The sequence below is a fragment of the Condylura cristata genome, unplaced genomic scaffold (assembly GCF_000260355.1).
Source record: "Condylura cristata isolate star-nosed mole 26May11 unplaced genomic scaffold, ConCri1.0 scaffold00009, whole genome shotgun sequence".
Lineage (NCBI taxonomy): Eukaryota > Metazoa > Chordata > Mammalia > Eulipotyphla > Talpidae > Condylura > Condylura cristata.
Genome location: NW_004567110.1, coordinates 20,454,469 through 20,473,264, shown reverse-complemented (window position 1 = coordinate 20,473,264; position 18,796 = coordinate 20,454,469). Strand labels below are relative to the sequence as shown.

The window sequence follows — 18,796 nt, the reverse complement described above, 5'->3', positions numbered from 1 at the left end:
TAAACACTTTTTTAAATGTAAAGAATATTTTAACCTGATGGAGTTCTGCACATAGATTTCTAAGAATGATACTCCAGTCTAAGCTTTGTGTTGTACTGTTTGATCCCACAATGATCTTGCAAACCTTGAAGGAAACGAAAGTAAATGCACACAAGCAAACAAGTTAGTTAATTCATACAGCTGATGTAAAGATTGTTGTGAAACTCTGTAGAAATATTTGGATGGCAGTCTTTACCTGTTAGCTGCTATGTCTCTCATATCAGAAAGTTGCCTAATTATAATTTATGGGATTCCAATGAAATTAATACTTGATAGAAACTGTGAATATAAGTTACGAATTTGGAAGGTACTGAGCATCTGTAGCTATACATACCTAGTACCTTTTTGTCACTTAGAGTGGTGGACAGTACATCTCCAGGAAGCTCTTTTGGAAGTAATTTCAGATTCCTTTTTTTGCTTCTTTGTACTCTTCTGAATTTCTGTTCTATACTGGGAATTTTTTTTTTACTCCAATATTTCCTTATTGTGTCTTTTTTCGTTTGTCTATGTGCTCTACACTACAATGCATGCTCTTTAGTTTACTTATTTGCAGAATGTTATTTTATATTCATTGGGCTACTGCTAAGGCTACAAATAAAAGAAAGTCTACGTTTGTTTGCAATGTTAAATTTTTTACTATCAATGTAAATTGCTGCCTGCTCTCCTTTGTTATGAGAAAAAACACCTTTAAGATTTTAATGCAGTTTATAATGTTTTTTTACATTAAGCAGTATAACTGATCACACAATTAATCAACATTCTTTCAGCTGGACTTACACTTGCATAGATCTTCTAGATCTCATACAATCCAAATATGCTGGGACAAATTTTTCTCTTCAAAGGATTAGTTTACAGAAAATATCAGACTCACAGTCCTTTTATGTGGATATAGTATACATTGGACAAATATCTACAACCTCAGCCTGGTACGGTAAGTTTTATCATTTTGTCACAGCAGTTTCCCAGAGAAATCGACGCACTCAGAGAGGTGGAAAGAGATTTACTTGTCACACCGACAGACTCAGTGGGATCAGTCCCACAAGGCTGAGCCATGAATTACGAGTGGTAAGGTTTTATACAGGCTCTATAAGAAATCTTGTCATCCCACCCATCATAGCATAAGCATTCTTTATCATTTGGGAAGGGATCAAGGTAGCCATAGCTTCTACTGTGGACCAGCACCACACTGCAGAACTTTCTGCTCCAGGAAGTAGCACAATCCAAGTAACAGACTCCCCCAAGCACAGGCTTGGGAAACTTCCTGCTTCAATTTCACTTTTACTTTTTCCTCTAAGTCTATCTTGAACTAAAATCTTACTGTGACAATGATTCATATTCTGTAGTTTAGAGAGAAACATTAATCTCTAAAATTAGCGAGTTGTTCTATACAAATATATTATGGCTTAAAAATACTTTATAAATGAATATGGCCAGGTTTTTTTTTTCCCTAAGGACAAATACATCTATTGTGTAAGATTTCTCATTGTAGTAAGAGTTGCTTTACAGTTCTGTTTTTGCTTGCTGAAACACTTTCAGTTTGCTCTGTTTTCATTGAAAAGTAGCTACCAATACAGAGATGTATTCCTAGAAGACAAAAATCAACATTTAGTTAATTAACATCTAGTAAGATTGAGTAAAGCTTTCTATTGATTTAATAGTGATGATAATGCTACAAATGAACACTTTATTCTTCATAGTTTTGACATTGTTTTTCTAGTCACATTAGGCGTATATGTGATGATAAAATAATAAAAGTTAGACTACAGTCGTTTTTTAAAACTGCAATCTTTTTTTTTTTTTTTTAAGATTTATTTGTGCATATAGAACTGGGGTACAGGCCAGAGGTGCAGGGGCAGTGAGAGGATTCACCAGAGACAGAACAGAAGTACATTGCTGAGAGGAGCAGTGGGCGGGTCAGGAGAGGTCTGCCACGCCATGTGGTCACCTCCGGGGCATGGATTGAACTCATGCTGAAGTGGCTTTAGCTTTTTGGTGCTGTGCTTTAACTGGCTGCACCACCAGGGAGGGCCTAAACTGCTATCTTTTTTTAAAAAAATGGCCAACAACATAGAAATGGTGTTGTGTATTATGCTTTTTAAAGCTCTTAAACATGGTCTCCCTGGTGTCGCAAGGATTTAAGTCTCAGCACTATCAAGTTAATGGCAGCCACTGCAGCATGAGTTCAGTGCCTGGCCAGAGAGCTGACCTACACAGTGCAGCAGAACTCGCCTGTCTGGCCCGCTGCTCCCCTCAGCAGTGTATTTCAGTAGATCCACCTGTTCTGCTCCCCACTATGTTTCTGGGGAGTCCCCCATACTGTCCCTCCACCTCTGACCTACACCCCAGTTCTTGTATGCATAAGTAAGTCAATCTTTTTTAAAAAAGAAATGTTTGAAACAATTATACATGAAATTGATTTTGTTCATCAAAAAGGAAATATCAGCCTGATTTGAGAGTTACTAAAATTCTACCATCCTTCCTACGTTTCTGCCTTAAAATCTTCTCTTAATAAGTTAAGTTTTAACAACTTATTCTATGACATGTGGGTATTATTTGATGATTTTTTTAGCAGTAGAAGCTATGCAATTTTACTTCCTACTTGCTTTGTTTATCTCTGTTCTTTAGAGATGCCAAAGAGAAGACTTCCAGCATTGGCAAACAAAGGGATATTTTTAAAGCACATTCAGGTGAATCAGACCAAAATTAATGGACCAAATGTGACTAGTCAATATTCTGTCACCATGACTTCATATAACTGCAGTTACAATATACCCAGGATGGCTGTGAGCTTTGGGCAGGTAAGCCTTGAAATTTTCCAAGTTATTACTTTCAACATAGGAAGTATTAACTGTGACCTCGTAGATTTTCTTTTTAAATTATACCAATAATTATTATATAGCTTGAATATCTTTTATAAGACATTTATTTAAATGTAAATAAATGAAAGGTGAGAGGCTTATAGAAATGGACCATGAAAATTCAATTTAAATATTTAAAAAGTCTTCAAGAAATAAATGTTTGGATAAAAAAACAAAGGAAATAGTCTTAATAAGTGGTCACATTTAAATAGCTATTTCCATTCATTTAAAGGGAATAGTTGTGGGCTATCCAATGAAAATCATTAAACAGAGATGATTGAAAGAATAATGAGATTCCACATTATGTTTTAAATTGGTTGTCATAAGTACCTTTCTTGGTCATGATTCCAAAAGGTTCTGAACACTTCTTTAACACTACATAGTTATTAATAAATGTAGCTAGTATTACAAATATGAGTATATTTACATAAACTTACCTACAATTATGGAATGAGTTGTTATAATTTTCTGCAAAAAAGAAAAACAAAAAGAGGAAGTTCAAAAATAAAGGTTAATAATATATAATATAGTTAAATTAGTTTCACAAAGATCTTTTTTTCCTAACTAGATGACTTTATGATTAAAAACATAGGACAACTAAAAATTGCCTTTACTCCATTTTATCCCAGTGTTTTAATCTGACTATCTTCAAGATGAAAATATTTTGCAAGATTCCTCATTAAATACTCCTTCACTGTTGCATCCTCTCAGTTTGGTTATTTGCCCATAACTAAATTGAGAAAACGGAACTTATGTATTTGTGACCTTTTTAAAAAAAAATTGAAACGAGAGATTCATCCAGCTTTGTGGCTATATGAATTGTTTTAAAACTGTAATTTTGGGGCCCTCCCTGGTGGCACAACGGGTCAGGGCGCAGCACTGCAAGCTAGCTGCATTCCTTCAGTGTTCGACCCCCACCCGGGAAGTGACCCACAGAGGCACACCTCCCCTGACCCGCCTGCTGCTCCCCTCAGCAGTGTACTTCGTCAGTCTGCAGATTCTGCTCCTCACTTTGTCTCTGGTGAAGCCTCTCACCGACCCTGTATCTCTGGCTTGTACCACAGTTCTGCATGAGTAAATTAAATCTTTAAAAAAAAAAAAAAAACTAATTTTGGGGTAAGTGTAGATTCATGTACAGTTGTGAAACATAATACAGAAGTATTCCTATATCCTTCACCCATGCTGCCTCCATACATCACTTGCATAACTGCAGCAGATTAGCACAAGGGAACGGAAGCATTCTAGAGACCCATTCAGATGTTGCCATTCTACATGCTCATATGTGTGTCTGCGTGTCTGTGTCTGGCTCTGTGTGCGGGTACACCTGTGTGGTTCTGCATCAGATTTTCACATGTGTTGATTCACCTAATTTCCTCACGACAATTCCATCACTAAGAGCCCAACATTACCCTGGTGTAACCACAGTTATCTCCCCTACTCCCTCACTCCTTTAAATCTGCAGTCACTAAGCTATCTTTACATTATTGTCCTTTGAGATTATCTTTCTTCACTCAGCAATGTTCCTTGGTTGCTGTCTATGTTGTTGTTTCAATAATTTGGTCATTCTGATTGCTGACTAGTATTGAATGGTTTGGATAGAGCACACATCGCTTAAACATGTGCACAATAAAGGACATGTGATTTGCTTACAGTTTGGGGCTATTATGAATAATATGATGAATATTTATCTACTGGTTTTCATTTGACACAAGTTTTCATCTTCTGTGTTAGCTGCTAATAGTGTAACTGTGTGATCCTATGGTAAGTTCACATCTATTGTTATATAGTTTTTATAGTATATATTTGTATGCTGTACATATGTGCACATAGTTGTGTGTGTGTGCGTGTGTAGTTTTTTCAGGTCAGATTTATACTTTATTTTCTTTTCAGTAACTCAAGATAATCTTGTGTTAATTTCTATTTCCACATACTCTTTATTTGTATATAAAAATGTTTTTGGCTTTTGTGTGTTGATCTTTATACCCTGCAACCTTGCTAAACTCTTAATTTTTGCAAAGTAAATGCATTCAAAAGAAAGATAATGAATAAGTCAGCCTGTATTCATTGCATCTAGTTTCTTTGATTCATTATTATGAGATTCATGTTGTTACATGTAGTGATAGTTTGTTCTTCATTGCTATACAGCACTTCATGGTGTGAAACATTTAAATATATTTTTTGGCACTTGTTTTCTCATTTCTGTGGGTAGCGATAATTTTATAATTATCAAGGGCTTAATTTTAAATTTCACAAGATTAACAAGTAATTGTGAGAGGTTAAAAGCAGCTGAATATCAGTTTTGCTATTAGAGTTACAATCTGTACTTTTCTTTTAATTTTATGCAGTGCAGTGTTTATAAAGACAGTATCTCATATCCATGAGGTTTGTTTTTTGATAACCAAGAGAGAGCATCTCATGTTTCCTTGCCTCTCTACAGTGATTAGCACTGTACCTTGAACAGAATGCCTGCTCAATAAATATTTGTTCCTTGAGTGATGGAAGGTGCAGTCTGGATTAATGAGCTATTACTGTGGTTCCAGATGATTGCTACACAGATGACTGAGTTGACTTTGGCCTCATTATTGCAGCTAGATAGGTATGGGCTGTGTTGATTTATGTGACTCTTTCCTTACTGTTCGGAAGAATCCTGGATATCTAAGGCTCAGTAAGTCATCACAGGCCTGTACGATGGTAAATGGGGATCATTTTAACCATTGTTATGTTTAACTATTTTATTAATATTTATTTTTTAAATTAGGTAATCACAAAGGAGAAAGAGAATGAATCTGTTTACAGAGGAAATAATTGGCCAGGGGAGTCAAAGATTCGCATTCAGAGAATTCAAGCAGCGTCTCCACCTCTCAGTGGCACCTTTGATATTCAGGCTTATGGTCATGTTCTCAAAGGTATATAAAAAAGATCAAAAATCGATCTATGTCAATTGTATAGTCCTGGTTTAGACAACCAAATTGATACTTTGCTATCTTTTTTTCTAATACAATTTCCCTACATAATGCACATACTTGAGATTATGTCAGAAGTGTAAAACTAAATTATCCAGAACAAATGACACATTCATCACTAGTTCAGCAGGTCGCACTTGAGAAATTTGTGTGTCTGATAGCCATAGCCTGTACGTTATTGGTGAAGTTCATTGATAATAAAACCAAAAAGATTTGAGCCAAACTTATAGATGTAAGCTTTTCTTTTCATGTAATTTTTATTTCCTAGAAATATTCGCAATTCTTGACACAGATAATGATATGTTTCATTTCATACTCTACTGGTGGTGGACAGTGGGTTTGCAAGAGTTAGAACATAGTGCATAATTTTAAGAATAGCTTACGTATTTTGACTCCCGCTGCTTGCCATCCCCTGTGAGTGCAGGCCTCCCTGCTGCTGTGTCAGCTGCAGAGCTGCAGTTTGCTCTCCAGAGTCTAGAAGATGTGGGGCAAGTCTCAGTTACACGAGAGGGAACCTGTGCTGGATACTCATGGAACATCAAATGGAGAAGTGCCCGTGGAAAGCAGAATCTTCTACAGGTTCCCCCATTTGACATATATTATTCCCCAATTCAAGTTAATTTTAATCATTTAATTCAAGTTTTAAACGATGCATTTATGATAATGGAATATCTTAGCATTTTATGACATGAGTAAATTGTGCTCTTTTTTAAAGAGACTTGTTTTTCCAAAAATGTGACTGTTTTGAATTTGTTTTTTTTTCATCATTTGACTTTTATTTACTTCAACTATGCTGATATTTAAAGAGGAAAACTAGCATAGTTATATCTACCGCTGCTTTTCTAATAAAATAATCTTTTGAAAAATAGGTTAATGCTTCCAACATTATTGGAGAAAAGGCTAATATGACCGTTATGAAGATCAAGGAAGGAGGCTTATTCAGACAGCGCATACTTGGAGACCTACTTCGGACACCGAACCAACAGCCACAGGTATTTATGAAACTTTCTTCAAGATTTTTTTTTTCTTCAAGATTTTAATGTATGCCCTCCCTGGTGGCACAGTGGGTTAAATCACAGCACTAAGAAGCTAAAGCCACTTCAGCATGAGTTCAATTCCCACCTGCTCCAGAGGTGACCCACATGGTGAGGCAGACCTCTCCTGACCCGCCAGCTGTGTACTTCCTCAGTCGGACTGTTGTGCTCCCCACTTTGTCTCTAGTGAATCCTCTCGCCGCCCCTGCACCTCTGGCCTGTATCCCAGTTCTGTATGCATACATAAATAAGTTGTTTTTTAAAAAAGATTTTAATGTAACTTAAAATGTACCATCAGTTCTACTACACAAAGACCTGGGAAAACAGGAGAGATGACATCTTTTTTCTTATGAGTACTTGTTAACAATTAACTCAATGCTATTTGGTGATTTTTTAAAAAATTATTTTTCTTATGATACAGGAATGGATTTTTAAGCTCTACTGCTTCCTCTTTAAATTTGAAAATATACTTTCATTTATTCTTTGTGTTAAATCTGTGAAGAAATTATTGATATGTCACTTTAATGAGAAGAACATGCAGAATGTAACAAGTTGGTGACTTTTCCAAGAATAAACTTTATTTTCATGCACAGGATTAACCGACAGGGCATAGTATGAATTTACTTTTTATTTCAAATTTACAGTCTCAGGCAGTTCTCCGTCCTGCCTCCACTAGAATATAAATGCATGACAGTAGAGTTACCTGTTTTGTTTAATGTGCTAGTCCTTCAATCTGACATTTGCCATAGTCTCTGACACATGGTTTACGTATTTGCTGAATGAATCATTGGAGTGAAAAAAAAAAAAACAGAAAAATACTAAATAGAATACACTAACCTTTGTAAACAAGATAGTAAATAAAATTCCATGTCCATGCTAAATTGTATGCTTATTCTACTGAATCGTGCAAAACTCTGTTCTCTGTTTTCTTATTTGTAGGTTGAAGTCTATGTCAATGGCATTCCTGCTAAATGTTCAGGTGACTGTGGTTTCACCTGGGATCCCAAGGCTACTCCCCTCATCTCTGCAATAAGCCCTTCTCAAGGTAACCTGCTGCTTTACTCTGTGCATGGGATAGAAGAGCCCACTAGCAAAAATGTAAACTTTGACTTTTTTAACAGTGCCATAAACTAAGGTAAGCAGGGACTTCTATACAATAAATAAAAAAATAAAAAACCTGTCAGATCAAAATAAATAAGGATGAAAGGAACACTAATTATTTCTAACTCCTTTTAAAGATGATTCACTAGTCTTTTATTTCTCCAGTGTCACCCAAGTTAGAATTAGTCTCTAAAATTTCACTTTGACACTGGGCATTTTCATTAACTTCTGATAGGTAGGGGATTAATAGGAGTCATTCATCAAAAGAGATCTTTTCCAGGAGATAAAATACTAAAAGGTCAGTAATGAGACAATTGCTATTTAGCAAAAAAAGCCTAACTAGGACCTAGATTTGAGAAAAAGAAAAATTGTTGTTAAACTTTGTCAAACAAGGGATCACATTCTACCAGATCCTTATAGTACATAACCGCTTTAAAAATGTGATTACTGGGTCCTCCCTGGTGGCGCAATGGGTTAAACCAAAGCCGTATTAGAGCAAGTTCAAACCCCAGCCCTGGGGGTGACCCACATAGTGAGGCAGACCTCTCCTGACCCACCTGCTTCTCCCTTCAGCAGTGTACTTAATTAATCTATTTGTTCAGCTCCTCATTCTGTCTCTGGTGAATCCTCCCCTGAACCTCTGGCCTGTACCTCAGTTTGTATGCATAAATCAGTAAATATTTTTTAAAAATATGATTACACCTTGTATCTGAACTCTTAAAAGTATTGAAATGAAAAACAGGACTAAAGATTGAAAGGTAATGGCTTTTTCAGTCACAAAACTAAACTCAGATTCTAGATACTATACTTCTTTCATCTGGTGAGTAGCAGGAAAATTCATCTGTTAATTATACATTAGCAAAAATTTTTGAAATTTTTTAAAAGTGTACTTTTGTATTGAAAGTATATATTCTTCAGACTTGCTTAGTGTAAGGCTGTTAATTTTGGGATAATTCATTTTACATGGGGGAAAAGCTATCAAAATTAAACAGTTACTTAATAGTAATTTTGTTTTAGCCATTTGGTATACTTATTTTTGCATCCATTTTTGTGTTTTGTAATGAATTTCCACTTTCACATGGATTTTCTGAAGAAAATATATTCCTTACTCAAAATAATTTGCAACCTGAGCCTCCTTTTGGCCCATATTGATAACTTTAAAGGTAATGGAAAGATAAATATAAATAATGCCATGAAGCATTCATATTCTCTTCATTGGAAACTTAACAGCTGTTAACACTTAATCATATTCATTTCTTATCAATTTTAAAATAAAACATTACAGGAGGAGCTAAAATCCTTTTTTAAATATCACTTCTATTCCTATACTACTCTAAATCTTCCCTGAGGCAATTACAGTTATTAATTTTGTATGATTTCTTCCATGCCTCTTGTATATAACACATACATATGGTAATGTTGCAATTTTTAAAATTTTACAAATAAGATACTGCAATGCAAATATTATCTGCATCTTTTGCCATTCAGCATCATTTTAAGAATTACATGGTTTTATGCAAGACACTTTAAAATATTTCATTGGTGTATCTATTTATTCCTCTATTGAGGGCATTTAGATTGTTTACAATTTTTGTTTTTACATATAGCATTGTATTAAGTTCTGTTATACAATTTTCCTATTGTATACATACTAGAGCTTCTTTAGGATAAATCCCCAGATGTGGAATTGCTGGATAATAACTGAACATAAGGTATTCAGTTTATTAGGTTATCAAATTGCTATCCAGAAGTAGCTTTATTTTCAGCAGAGGTGAAAATACCATATTCCTCACATCCTTGCCAATGGTTGGTTATCATCAGCTTGCTAATTTTGGTCAATTTGGTAGGTGAAAGAATTTATCTCATCATTTTAAAAATGCGTCTCTGCCCAGATTAGTAATGCATATGAGCATCTTATGATTCTTCTGATATTTAGATTATTTGTTATTGCTTATTCTTCATTATCCATCCACTTATTGGATTTTTTTATTGTAACTATTATATTTATCTTTACCAACCTTTTATTCATATCTTCTCTCAATATATCACTTGCATTTTGTTTTAGTGTCTTGTTCATGGAAACATTTAAATCATTGATTTATTCTAATTTGTGTTATCTTTTTCTTTATGGCTACCCATACCTTTTTGTTTCATATTTAAAAATCTACCTCTACATTAAATTCATTAAGATATTTGATTTTATGTCCAAAATTCAGGGATTTTTTTTTTATCCTTAGCTATTTAAATCCATGAGGGATATATCTCTGTGAGAGGTTGTTTCAGTAGGACATCTCTACCACTTACTGATAAAACTTGGACACTTTAGGGCCCTCCCTGGTGGGGCAGTGGGTTAAAGCACAGCATTAAGAAACTAAAAGCCACTTCAGCATGAGTTCGATCCCTGCCCCGGAGGTGATCTACATGGCACAGTAGACCTCTCCTGACCCACCTGCTGCTCCCCTCAGCAGTGTACTTTGTTAGTCTGCATGTTCTGATCCCCACATTGTCTCTGGTGAATCCTCTCACCGCCTCTGCATTTCTGGCCTGTACCCCACTTGCGTATGCATAAATAAATGTATCTTAAAAAAAAAAAAAACAAAAAAACAAAAGCAAAACTTGGACTCTTTAAAGAGTAAGTGATAAAACATTAAATATAAAATGCTGAGCAATGTGTTTAAGCTAAGAATATCCCAGATGCTTTCTGATGTGTAGCACATTAGATAGAGGGCTCTTATTTTATTTCAAGCAAAAGAGTCCACGATTCTTATTATGTAGTTTCTCTTCTTATGAATTTGTGATGGTAATTCCATCATAGTTCTTTCAAATAAAGATACTTCTTTAATTACTATGATTAGGAGTAATTTTCCTTCCTTTATCTAATTCCATACTTTTAATCAGGTAATTCTTTTTCCTGTTTCTATCAGCATGAATTCAAATATGAGGCAATGTTGGGCAATCAAATGGAAAAAAAAATACCATTGCTTATAACTATCATTTTACTCTACTTGGTTATAGCATTTTTGTTTATGATTTTCAAAAGATAAGCTTTTTCTAACAAATACCTAATTTCATAAGTTTCTATGTTTTGTAATTTTAATATTTTTATACATGCTTATCATTTGCAGGGTCTTATGAAGAAAACACCATTCTAACCATATTAGGTTCTGGATTCTTTCCTAGTTCAGCTGTTTCAGTTTCAGTTGGACCAGTAGGTTGTGCTCTTATTTCGGTGAATGGTAGGTACGTTTTAAAATTATCATGTTGAGTGTAATTGTTCTCAAAGAGAAAGTGCTATCAAACTATAGTATCCTATAGAGTTCCCTAAAGAATCATGAAATTGTCAGATTGCTCTGGATAAATACATTATCTTAAAATATTTGGTTATGACCATAGACTAGTTCTCTCGTTGTTACACCATGTCTAGATCCTGTAATAGTAAATTCATTGATGTTCTTTTATCCCCCTTCTTTGGTGTGTATCTGGGACACAAAATATATCAACTGCTACTGCACCCCCTTTCCCCAGACTTTGATAATACCTCATTGGTCATGTAGCAAGACCTCATGGTCATCTTCCCTGACTGCTAGTCCAGCAGAACTTCTCTCTGTCCATTAACACAGAATCCCAAGGTCATTTATATCCTAGCTTGAGAGTCCGTTATCAAATCCAGCTCACATATGATTTAAGTTATTTTTAAGTTAGAGGTCCTATGCATTCTTGGAAACTAGCAGTTGCACTCTCATTATAAGTGCTTATACTGCTTGAAGTGAAGAAAGTTTTCACTTAGTTTTTAATCAGCTTTCTTGATTAGACCTAATATTTTACTCAGTTTGAGACCTAAACAGCATGTTGCAACAAAACTGTTACAATAATTGATTTTTAGAAATATTATTGTCAATAATCTTACAGACTAGGATTCTAAAATTATTTAATACAGTCCAATAATCTTTTTTCCATACTACAATAAGGAGCAAATTGTTTAGTTTGGTTTTACTATTGGGTTTTTCAACTCTCTAAAAAGAGTTTGATTCATTCTATCACGTAGTTCATAAAAATGTCCTTCTGTTAATATAGTGGTTTTCCTTAGATGTATTTCTTGGGGTATGAAAATGAAGATCAGTGTCTATATTTGCATATAAAATTTCATTAATTTTGTCTCATGAAGACCTTGCTTTATCATTTTCTTCTTTTTTAATCTCAAGAAAATGAGATCAAATGCCAGATTATGAATGGGAGTGCTGGACAGTTCCCAGTTACTGTGTCCATAGCTGACGTTGGACTAGCCCAAACTCTGGAGGGTGAGGTGTTCCACTTCATATATCGAAGTCAAATCTCACACATCTGGCCTGCATCTGGAAGTCTAGCAGGTAATAATTATGCTAAACAAAGAAGACTGCATACATCATTTCATTATTTCATTGTGCTATTTTTAGAGCAGGGTGAAGGGAAAGGTACCCCAAATCCCTCATATACAAAAAAGGAGACCCCCTTTTAGAAGGCTTGGTAATTCACTGGCTGACTAGTTCTTTTGTTTCTTTTGAAGCACAAGTCAGGGTGACTGCTTATACTTACATCTTAGGTTATTGAATTAATATCATCAATTACTACATGTTTCTTTAACAAGCTCATCAATTATGTCAAGATAAGATTTATTAGTTATTATTCTCCCTACCAGCTGCTTCATTTGTAAGCACAGTCTCAATGGAGCTAGTTGACCCAGAAAAAGTTCCAGGAACAAATCAGAGAAAGGAAGGCTGATGCAGAAGATGCAAGAAAATAACTCATTTTTCATGCTCTGCTTCATTTCCTTTGTAGTTGTTTGCTTTATCATGTTTGGTTTTGAATATTGTTCATTGGTCTTGATGTTTTTGGAGTGTTTTTTTATTTTGTTTTAATTTATGTTATTGTATATTTTTCCTTTACTTAGTTATTAAAATTTGGAGCTTGTTAAAAGTCTTACTTTATTCCCATTACTCCCAGTAGAACATCTCACCAAATAGAAACTAATTTTTTTAGGGTGAAGAAGTCACTGTGGAAACTAATAGTTGTTAATTGTATCCCAAAGCAAATGTTGGTTACAAATCAGTGTTATTTCATTGAATTACTTCACCAGTTTCTTTATGATCATCATAAAGCTCCAGCTCTGAGTCTTCAGAGCTCAGGGTTGGGTGTGTGGTGGTGACTATATACATCCTAAGTCTGGTCCTTAACCAATTTACCAACCCATCTCTTTAGTATTTAGATAGTTCTTAAGTGATGAGTTAGATGGTTGCCAAAGTTTCTTTTTGTTGTATTATTGCTAACTTTTCCTTTTGCAGGTGGTACTCTCCTGACATTATCTGGATTTGGCTTTAATGAAAATTCAAAGGTGTTAGTTGGAAATGAAACTTGCAATATGATTGAAGGGGGTGTGAATAAAATAACCTGCAGAACACCAAAAGTAAGTCATCTGATTACAGATTTTTTTTTCTAAATCTAGTATCTTAAGAATTAAGGAATAACTCCCTGTAGGATAAACAAGGGAAACCCTATTATTTATCAACTGCAACATTTCAGTTCTGCTCTTTAACAATTTCTTCAACATCCTTCTCCTAAAATATAAATCTAAATGCTGTATTCACATTTAAGTTACTTAATATCATTAAGGAAGAGAGACACATCAATCAGTATTAAACAGTGTGTTCCATTTGAAATAACCAAATGAGATACCCAGTAAAGACAAGATGCAATGGGGAGAAAGGTTCTTAAAGAATTTCACAGAGCAATTGATGTCTTGCAGGTATTTGTAGGATGAATGGGAGATGACCAAGTAATCAAAAGTTGAAAACAATTCACTACTAACAAATAATCAAAAACTTTTCAAGGAAATCAATGTAGACATGTTTTTTTTAAAGAATATATATATAGGCCCTCCCTGGTGGCACAGCGGGTTAAAGCACAGCACTAAGAATCTAAAGCCACTTCCGCATAAGTTCGATTCCCGCCTGCCCTGGAGGTGACCACATGGTGTGGCAGACCTCTCCTGACCCACCCGCTGCTCCCCTCAGCAGTGTACTTTGTCAATCTGCCTGTTCTGCTCCCCACTCTGTCTCTGGTGAAGCCTCTCACCGCCCCTGAGCCTCTGGCCTGTATCTCAGTTCTGTATGCACAAGTAAATAAAAATAAATTTAAAAAAAAAAGAATATATATATATATATACATATATATATATATACATACATATATATATTCTTAAATATTTTATTTCATTTCTATGGATTTTTATGTATGTCATATTATAAGTGATTTGCATTTGTTAAGATTTATTTATTTATGCATATAGAACTGGGGTACTGGTCAGAGGTGCAGGGGTGGTGACAGGATTCACTGTGGGGAACAGTACAGGCAGACTGATGAAGTACACTGCTGAGGGGAGCAGCAGATGAGACAGGAAAGGTCTGCCACACCATGTGGGTCCGCTCCGGGGACCAGGGATTGAACACACACTGAAGCAGCTGTGGCAAGCTTGCAGTGCTGCATCCTAACCCATTGCGCCACCAGGGAGGGCCAAGAATATATATTTTAAATGTATTAAAGTTTCAGTTTGTTGACCAGAAACAAAATTCCCCATGGGATAATGCATCTTAAGACCAATTATTCACCTATATTTTTAAAAATTAGGTTTAAGCAAATCTTTTTGCTTACTTCAGATGGACAAGTAATGAACTAAGTCACTAACATTAAAAAAAAAAAAAAGGTAGTTGACTGAAGTCGTTATTCCTGATGCCGCCACTGCTACTTTGCACCGTGGGTTTTTCGTCATGGGTTTTTGTCTCATGAAACCATAGACAGAAATTTACAGACTTTTCAGATAAGTAAGCAGAGAGAAGCAAACATTGTCTGAGCGAGAAAAAAATAGTTTATTTTGAAAAAAGGACAAAGAACAAAGACACTCAGGCACCTGGGAAGGGCAAAGTAGCCATGATGGACTCTTGCTTTGGGAACAAACTTTCTTTCCCTCACTATTCTAAAGTCCCATGAGTCTCTCTGTGATTAGTTAGTTCTCCGTGGTCTCACTTAATCTGCTACTGTACTTGGGATCTTCCTGCCTCACATCCCTTATCTTTTAGCATACTTTTCTTTTATCATCCTTGACCTGGAATGTCCTCATTGCCCCTTATGGTCTTGGGGTTTCTGCTTAGCACCTTTTGGAATTTGTTGCCTGTTTCTCTGGATCATCTCATTCTTGTTACCCTCACCTCGGTAGCTTCTTTAACTCTCCTGACCTGCACTGTCCCTGACACTAACTGATTATCCTAACTTGCCCTATGACTCATGCCCTGCTTCTGCAAATGGAGCCCCTCACTGCTGTTAGAACAATGGTTACCGCTCTGATCAGTAACTGCTTCCTGCTGAAAGTGATGATGTGGGGAAGCAGTCATGGCTCCACTGCAGAGTGACAATCCCAGGCACCTCGGAAGAAAACAGTGGAAGGGTCATTCTGGGCTCCATCAAGAAAGACCATTTGGAGTTGGATGGCTTCCAGGAGAGAGGTGACTCTGACTCTGACGAGAGCTTCTAGGATTGCCGGGCCCCAACAAGAGAATAATAAAGAAAATTAGAAAGGGAACCAGAAAAGGGAGTAACAGGAAAAAAGTTGGTTTCCTGCAGAGGCAAAGGTTGTTTGTGGCCAGTGAGACATTTGTCCTGCCTGTGTTTTGAGGTCATTGATATTACTTATGTTTTTCTTTAATACCTCTTGGTTTTTTTCTACCTCATTGTAAGTGTTAACCCAAAACAACATGTTTCATTTAAGAGAGCACAAAGTCCTCTGAATTCAGCTGTCAGCAGGTCTAAGGCTATGAGGTTCACATAACTACTGCGGCTCGAGAATTTCAAGAGTGTTGTTGGGCCTCGATAGCATATTCTGTGGCCACCCACCCTTGTTATACCATTATGGTCATATTTAACATAAACTTTTCCAGAAATGGAACTCCTGCAAACCAAAAGAAACCATGACCAATAGTATAGCTAAGGCCAGGATATTCTATAGTAGGAGTGTTATGACATCCCCTTCCCAGTCATGGTTAGAGAACCCTTCAGGGGAGAGTATATTGATATTTCTTTTAGATCTAGAAGACAAGGATAGTCCAAGAAAAGAACATAGGTTGAAATTTTTTTTCCTGAAGAGGACATTTAGGATGGCTTGTGAAAAGTGACATCAGGTACAACATGTACAATGGTGCATCGTCCTGTCCAGTGTTGAGGAAGGAAGACATACAAGTTTCGGCCACAAAGAAAATAATATCCTGAATTCTCTAGTGAGACAGAAGTAGTGGGTCCCTCTGGCCATGCTTTTTGAAATGAAGTTTGGATACCCAGAGAACTGGGGGACACAAAAGTATTTGACATGGTCTCTCCCTTTCTAAGATAGTTTGGGTAAAAATCATCTGCACATGTGGGAGAGGAGTGTAATCTATTTAAGTTATGAACATGCCAGGGGCTGTTGCAGAGATAATTACGGGCAATGAGTTGGAGAACATTGAGCTTGGGAAAGGGGAAATAAGTGGAGTCAGACTCCTTGATATATCTCTCTGTATCGCACATATCTCTAGTAAGATCCATCAAGAGTCCTGTGTCTGCACCCCATCCAACATATCTCTGGCCAGTACTGGAACTATTGATAACCAGAAACTGTTCTTCTTGAATGAGCTGGGTGGCATTGAGGCGAGTGCTACCCCAGAAGAATGAGATGTTATAAGGATAATATTCAAGTGCTGTATCTCCATATGAACCCCAATTGTGCTGTGTGTTTACCACACTGAGCCTGTGACTGGAATAATTAAATGTAAAAGTATAGTTGCAGAAGGTGAGATTTAGCCACCCCAAATCTTGAGAAGTGGGTCTGGCAAAAGCATTTTGAAAGCAAACATGAGCGTAACCTCTTACGAGGTCTGCTGATTGGTGCCAGCTATCTTGAAGTGATGAAGGAACTAATTGTGTCCATTTATATTCTGAAGCAGTGGTCCCATTGGTGAGATGTACTTTCATCCCATGCATGGAGGCAGATAAATGACTTAGTTCTTCAATAGAAACTGGTAGGGCCTGGAGGGAGCTTCTTTGTACAGCACGGTCCCCTGTTGGGCATCCCGGACAGTCACTAGAGTTTCCTCTCTTCGCCATAAGGGTCAGGGCTATAGTTAATGGGTGGCAATAAGACAAGGAAGGAGTCAGAAAAGTCATCCACAAAGGAGTCAACACTAACAAGCACAGCCTGGTGGCCATGATAGGCAGAGAAGTCCTACAGAAGGAACTGAGGCAAAGTAAAATAAAGAACTTTGTGGCAAATGGTCCACTCTGGGGCGTAACTGACTATAATCCCAGGGTGAACAGGAAAATTACAAGATAGATTATAACTGTAAATCTGATACACAAAAACAATATGTGGAATTAAGTGCTTTCCTTTGCAGCTGGCCTTCTGAGCAGGAGACAGGGCCGCTAGCGGCTCGCAGGGCCAAGTGGTGGTGGGTGGAGCAGATTGTTCAGCATCCAGAGGTTCTGAGAAGGCAGAATCCTTAGCTTTTCCTCGAGTGTGCTGTAGCCAGGCATCCACTCCTGCCACCTGGACTGCTGTAGGGGAAGAGTTATAATAATAGGATAGGGACTCTCCTGTGTAGGGGTAAGGGAAGGAAAGTTAGTGGGAATAGTTTTTATAAGAACTAACTACCTGGTTCAAAGAAATGAATTGGTGGTGGGAATTTCATGGGGAAATCATACATTGTAGAAAAATGAAGGATGATGTAATCAATCTATTAAGGAATAAATAAATAAAAATAAACCAAGAAAGGAGCCAGCTGACCTGGGCTATCAAGAATGTCTGACCAATTTTTGATAAGGCATTGAAACTTAGCTAAGTTAGTAACAAATTTAGTCAACTCAATAGTTTCATGAACAAACAGTAAGTAGCTTTTGAGGAAGGGCCTACCATAGAGTAACTCGAAAGGACTGAGGCCAAGCATTTTCAGAGTGTTTCATTTTCAGCAAGCCAAGGGCCAACGAGCAGTGCAAGGCTGCTGTGTATCCTGGGAGAGTTTTCTTAGGTGTCTTCTAAGTACTTCATTAGGTTTTTCCATCCTACCAGAGGGCTGGGGCCTCCAAGCACAGTGTGATAATCAATGCCTAGGGCCTTGGACACCTTTTAAGTGACTGCAGCTTTAAAAGCTGGACTGGGTAGCTGCTTCTCTGCCCACCTGTGCCTATGCAGGTACTTTTTTCCACCTGCTCTCTCCCTCTGGAGGGCAGCAGCCTCCTAACTGCCAGTGACCTGTACCATGCTGGGGCTTCTCTACACTAACCTCCCCCAGCAGAGGCTGCTCTCCTAAGGCAGCTCATCTGCAACCATACAGGTACTCTCTCTCTGCAAGCCTGTCCCTTTCGGGGCAGCTCTTTCTGCCCACTTGCGCCTATGCACCTGTCTTTTCCTCTCCTGTCTCCTTCTAATAAACTTTCTCTTTAAATTAAAAAAAAAAAAAAAAGCTGGACTGTTGTCATTCTGAAGCCCAAATGGGACAGTTTCATGTATTGATGTACAAACGACTTCCTCCACTTGTTTTTTGTTCAAGGAGGAAAAGCCTCAAGCAGCATGAGAAAGTGACTACCCAGACCAGGAGATATTGAAGTCCTGGGTACTTAGGCTATGAGTGAAATCTAATTGCCTGTCTCTACCTGGGTACCTGCCAGCTCTCTGGAGGCCTGGAAGATAGCCCCAGACAGCCTCTCCACGATGTATGTGCCTAGCTCTTTGGAGAACATAGTTCCTCAT

The 18,796-nt window shown here is 36.9% G+C and overlaps 1 protein-coding gene across 1 annotated transcript in view; it reads left to right on the top strand.

The window, feature by feature from the left end:
- PKHD1L1 (polycystic kidney and hepatic disease 1 (autosomal recessive)-like 1) overlaps window positions 1–18,796 on the top strand; it is a 135,503-nt gene that overhangs the window by 48,582 nt on the left and 68,125 nt on the right. Inside the window, exons 22-30 of the mRNA XM_012722926.1 lie at window positions 807–970; window positions 2,665–2,837; window positions 5,656–5,803; window positions 6,285–6,439; window positions 6,730–6,852; window positions 7,834–7,939; window positions 11,121–11,231; window positions 12,198–12,362; window positions 13,314–13,435. Coding sequence (XP_012578380.1) covers window positions 807–970; window positions 2,665–2,837; window positions 5,656–5,803; window positions 6,285–6,439; window positions 6,730–6,852; window positions 7,834–7,939; window positions 11,121–11,231; window positions 12,198–12,362; window positions 13,314–13,435 — 1,267 coding nt within the window. The remainder of the gene's footprint in view (window positions 1–806; window positions 971–2,664; window positions 2,838–5,655; window positions 5,804–6,284; window positions 6,440–6,729; window positions 6,853–7,833; window positions 7,940–11,120; window positions 11,232–12,197; window positions 12,363–13,313; window positions 13,436–18,796) is intronic.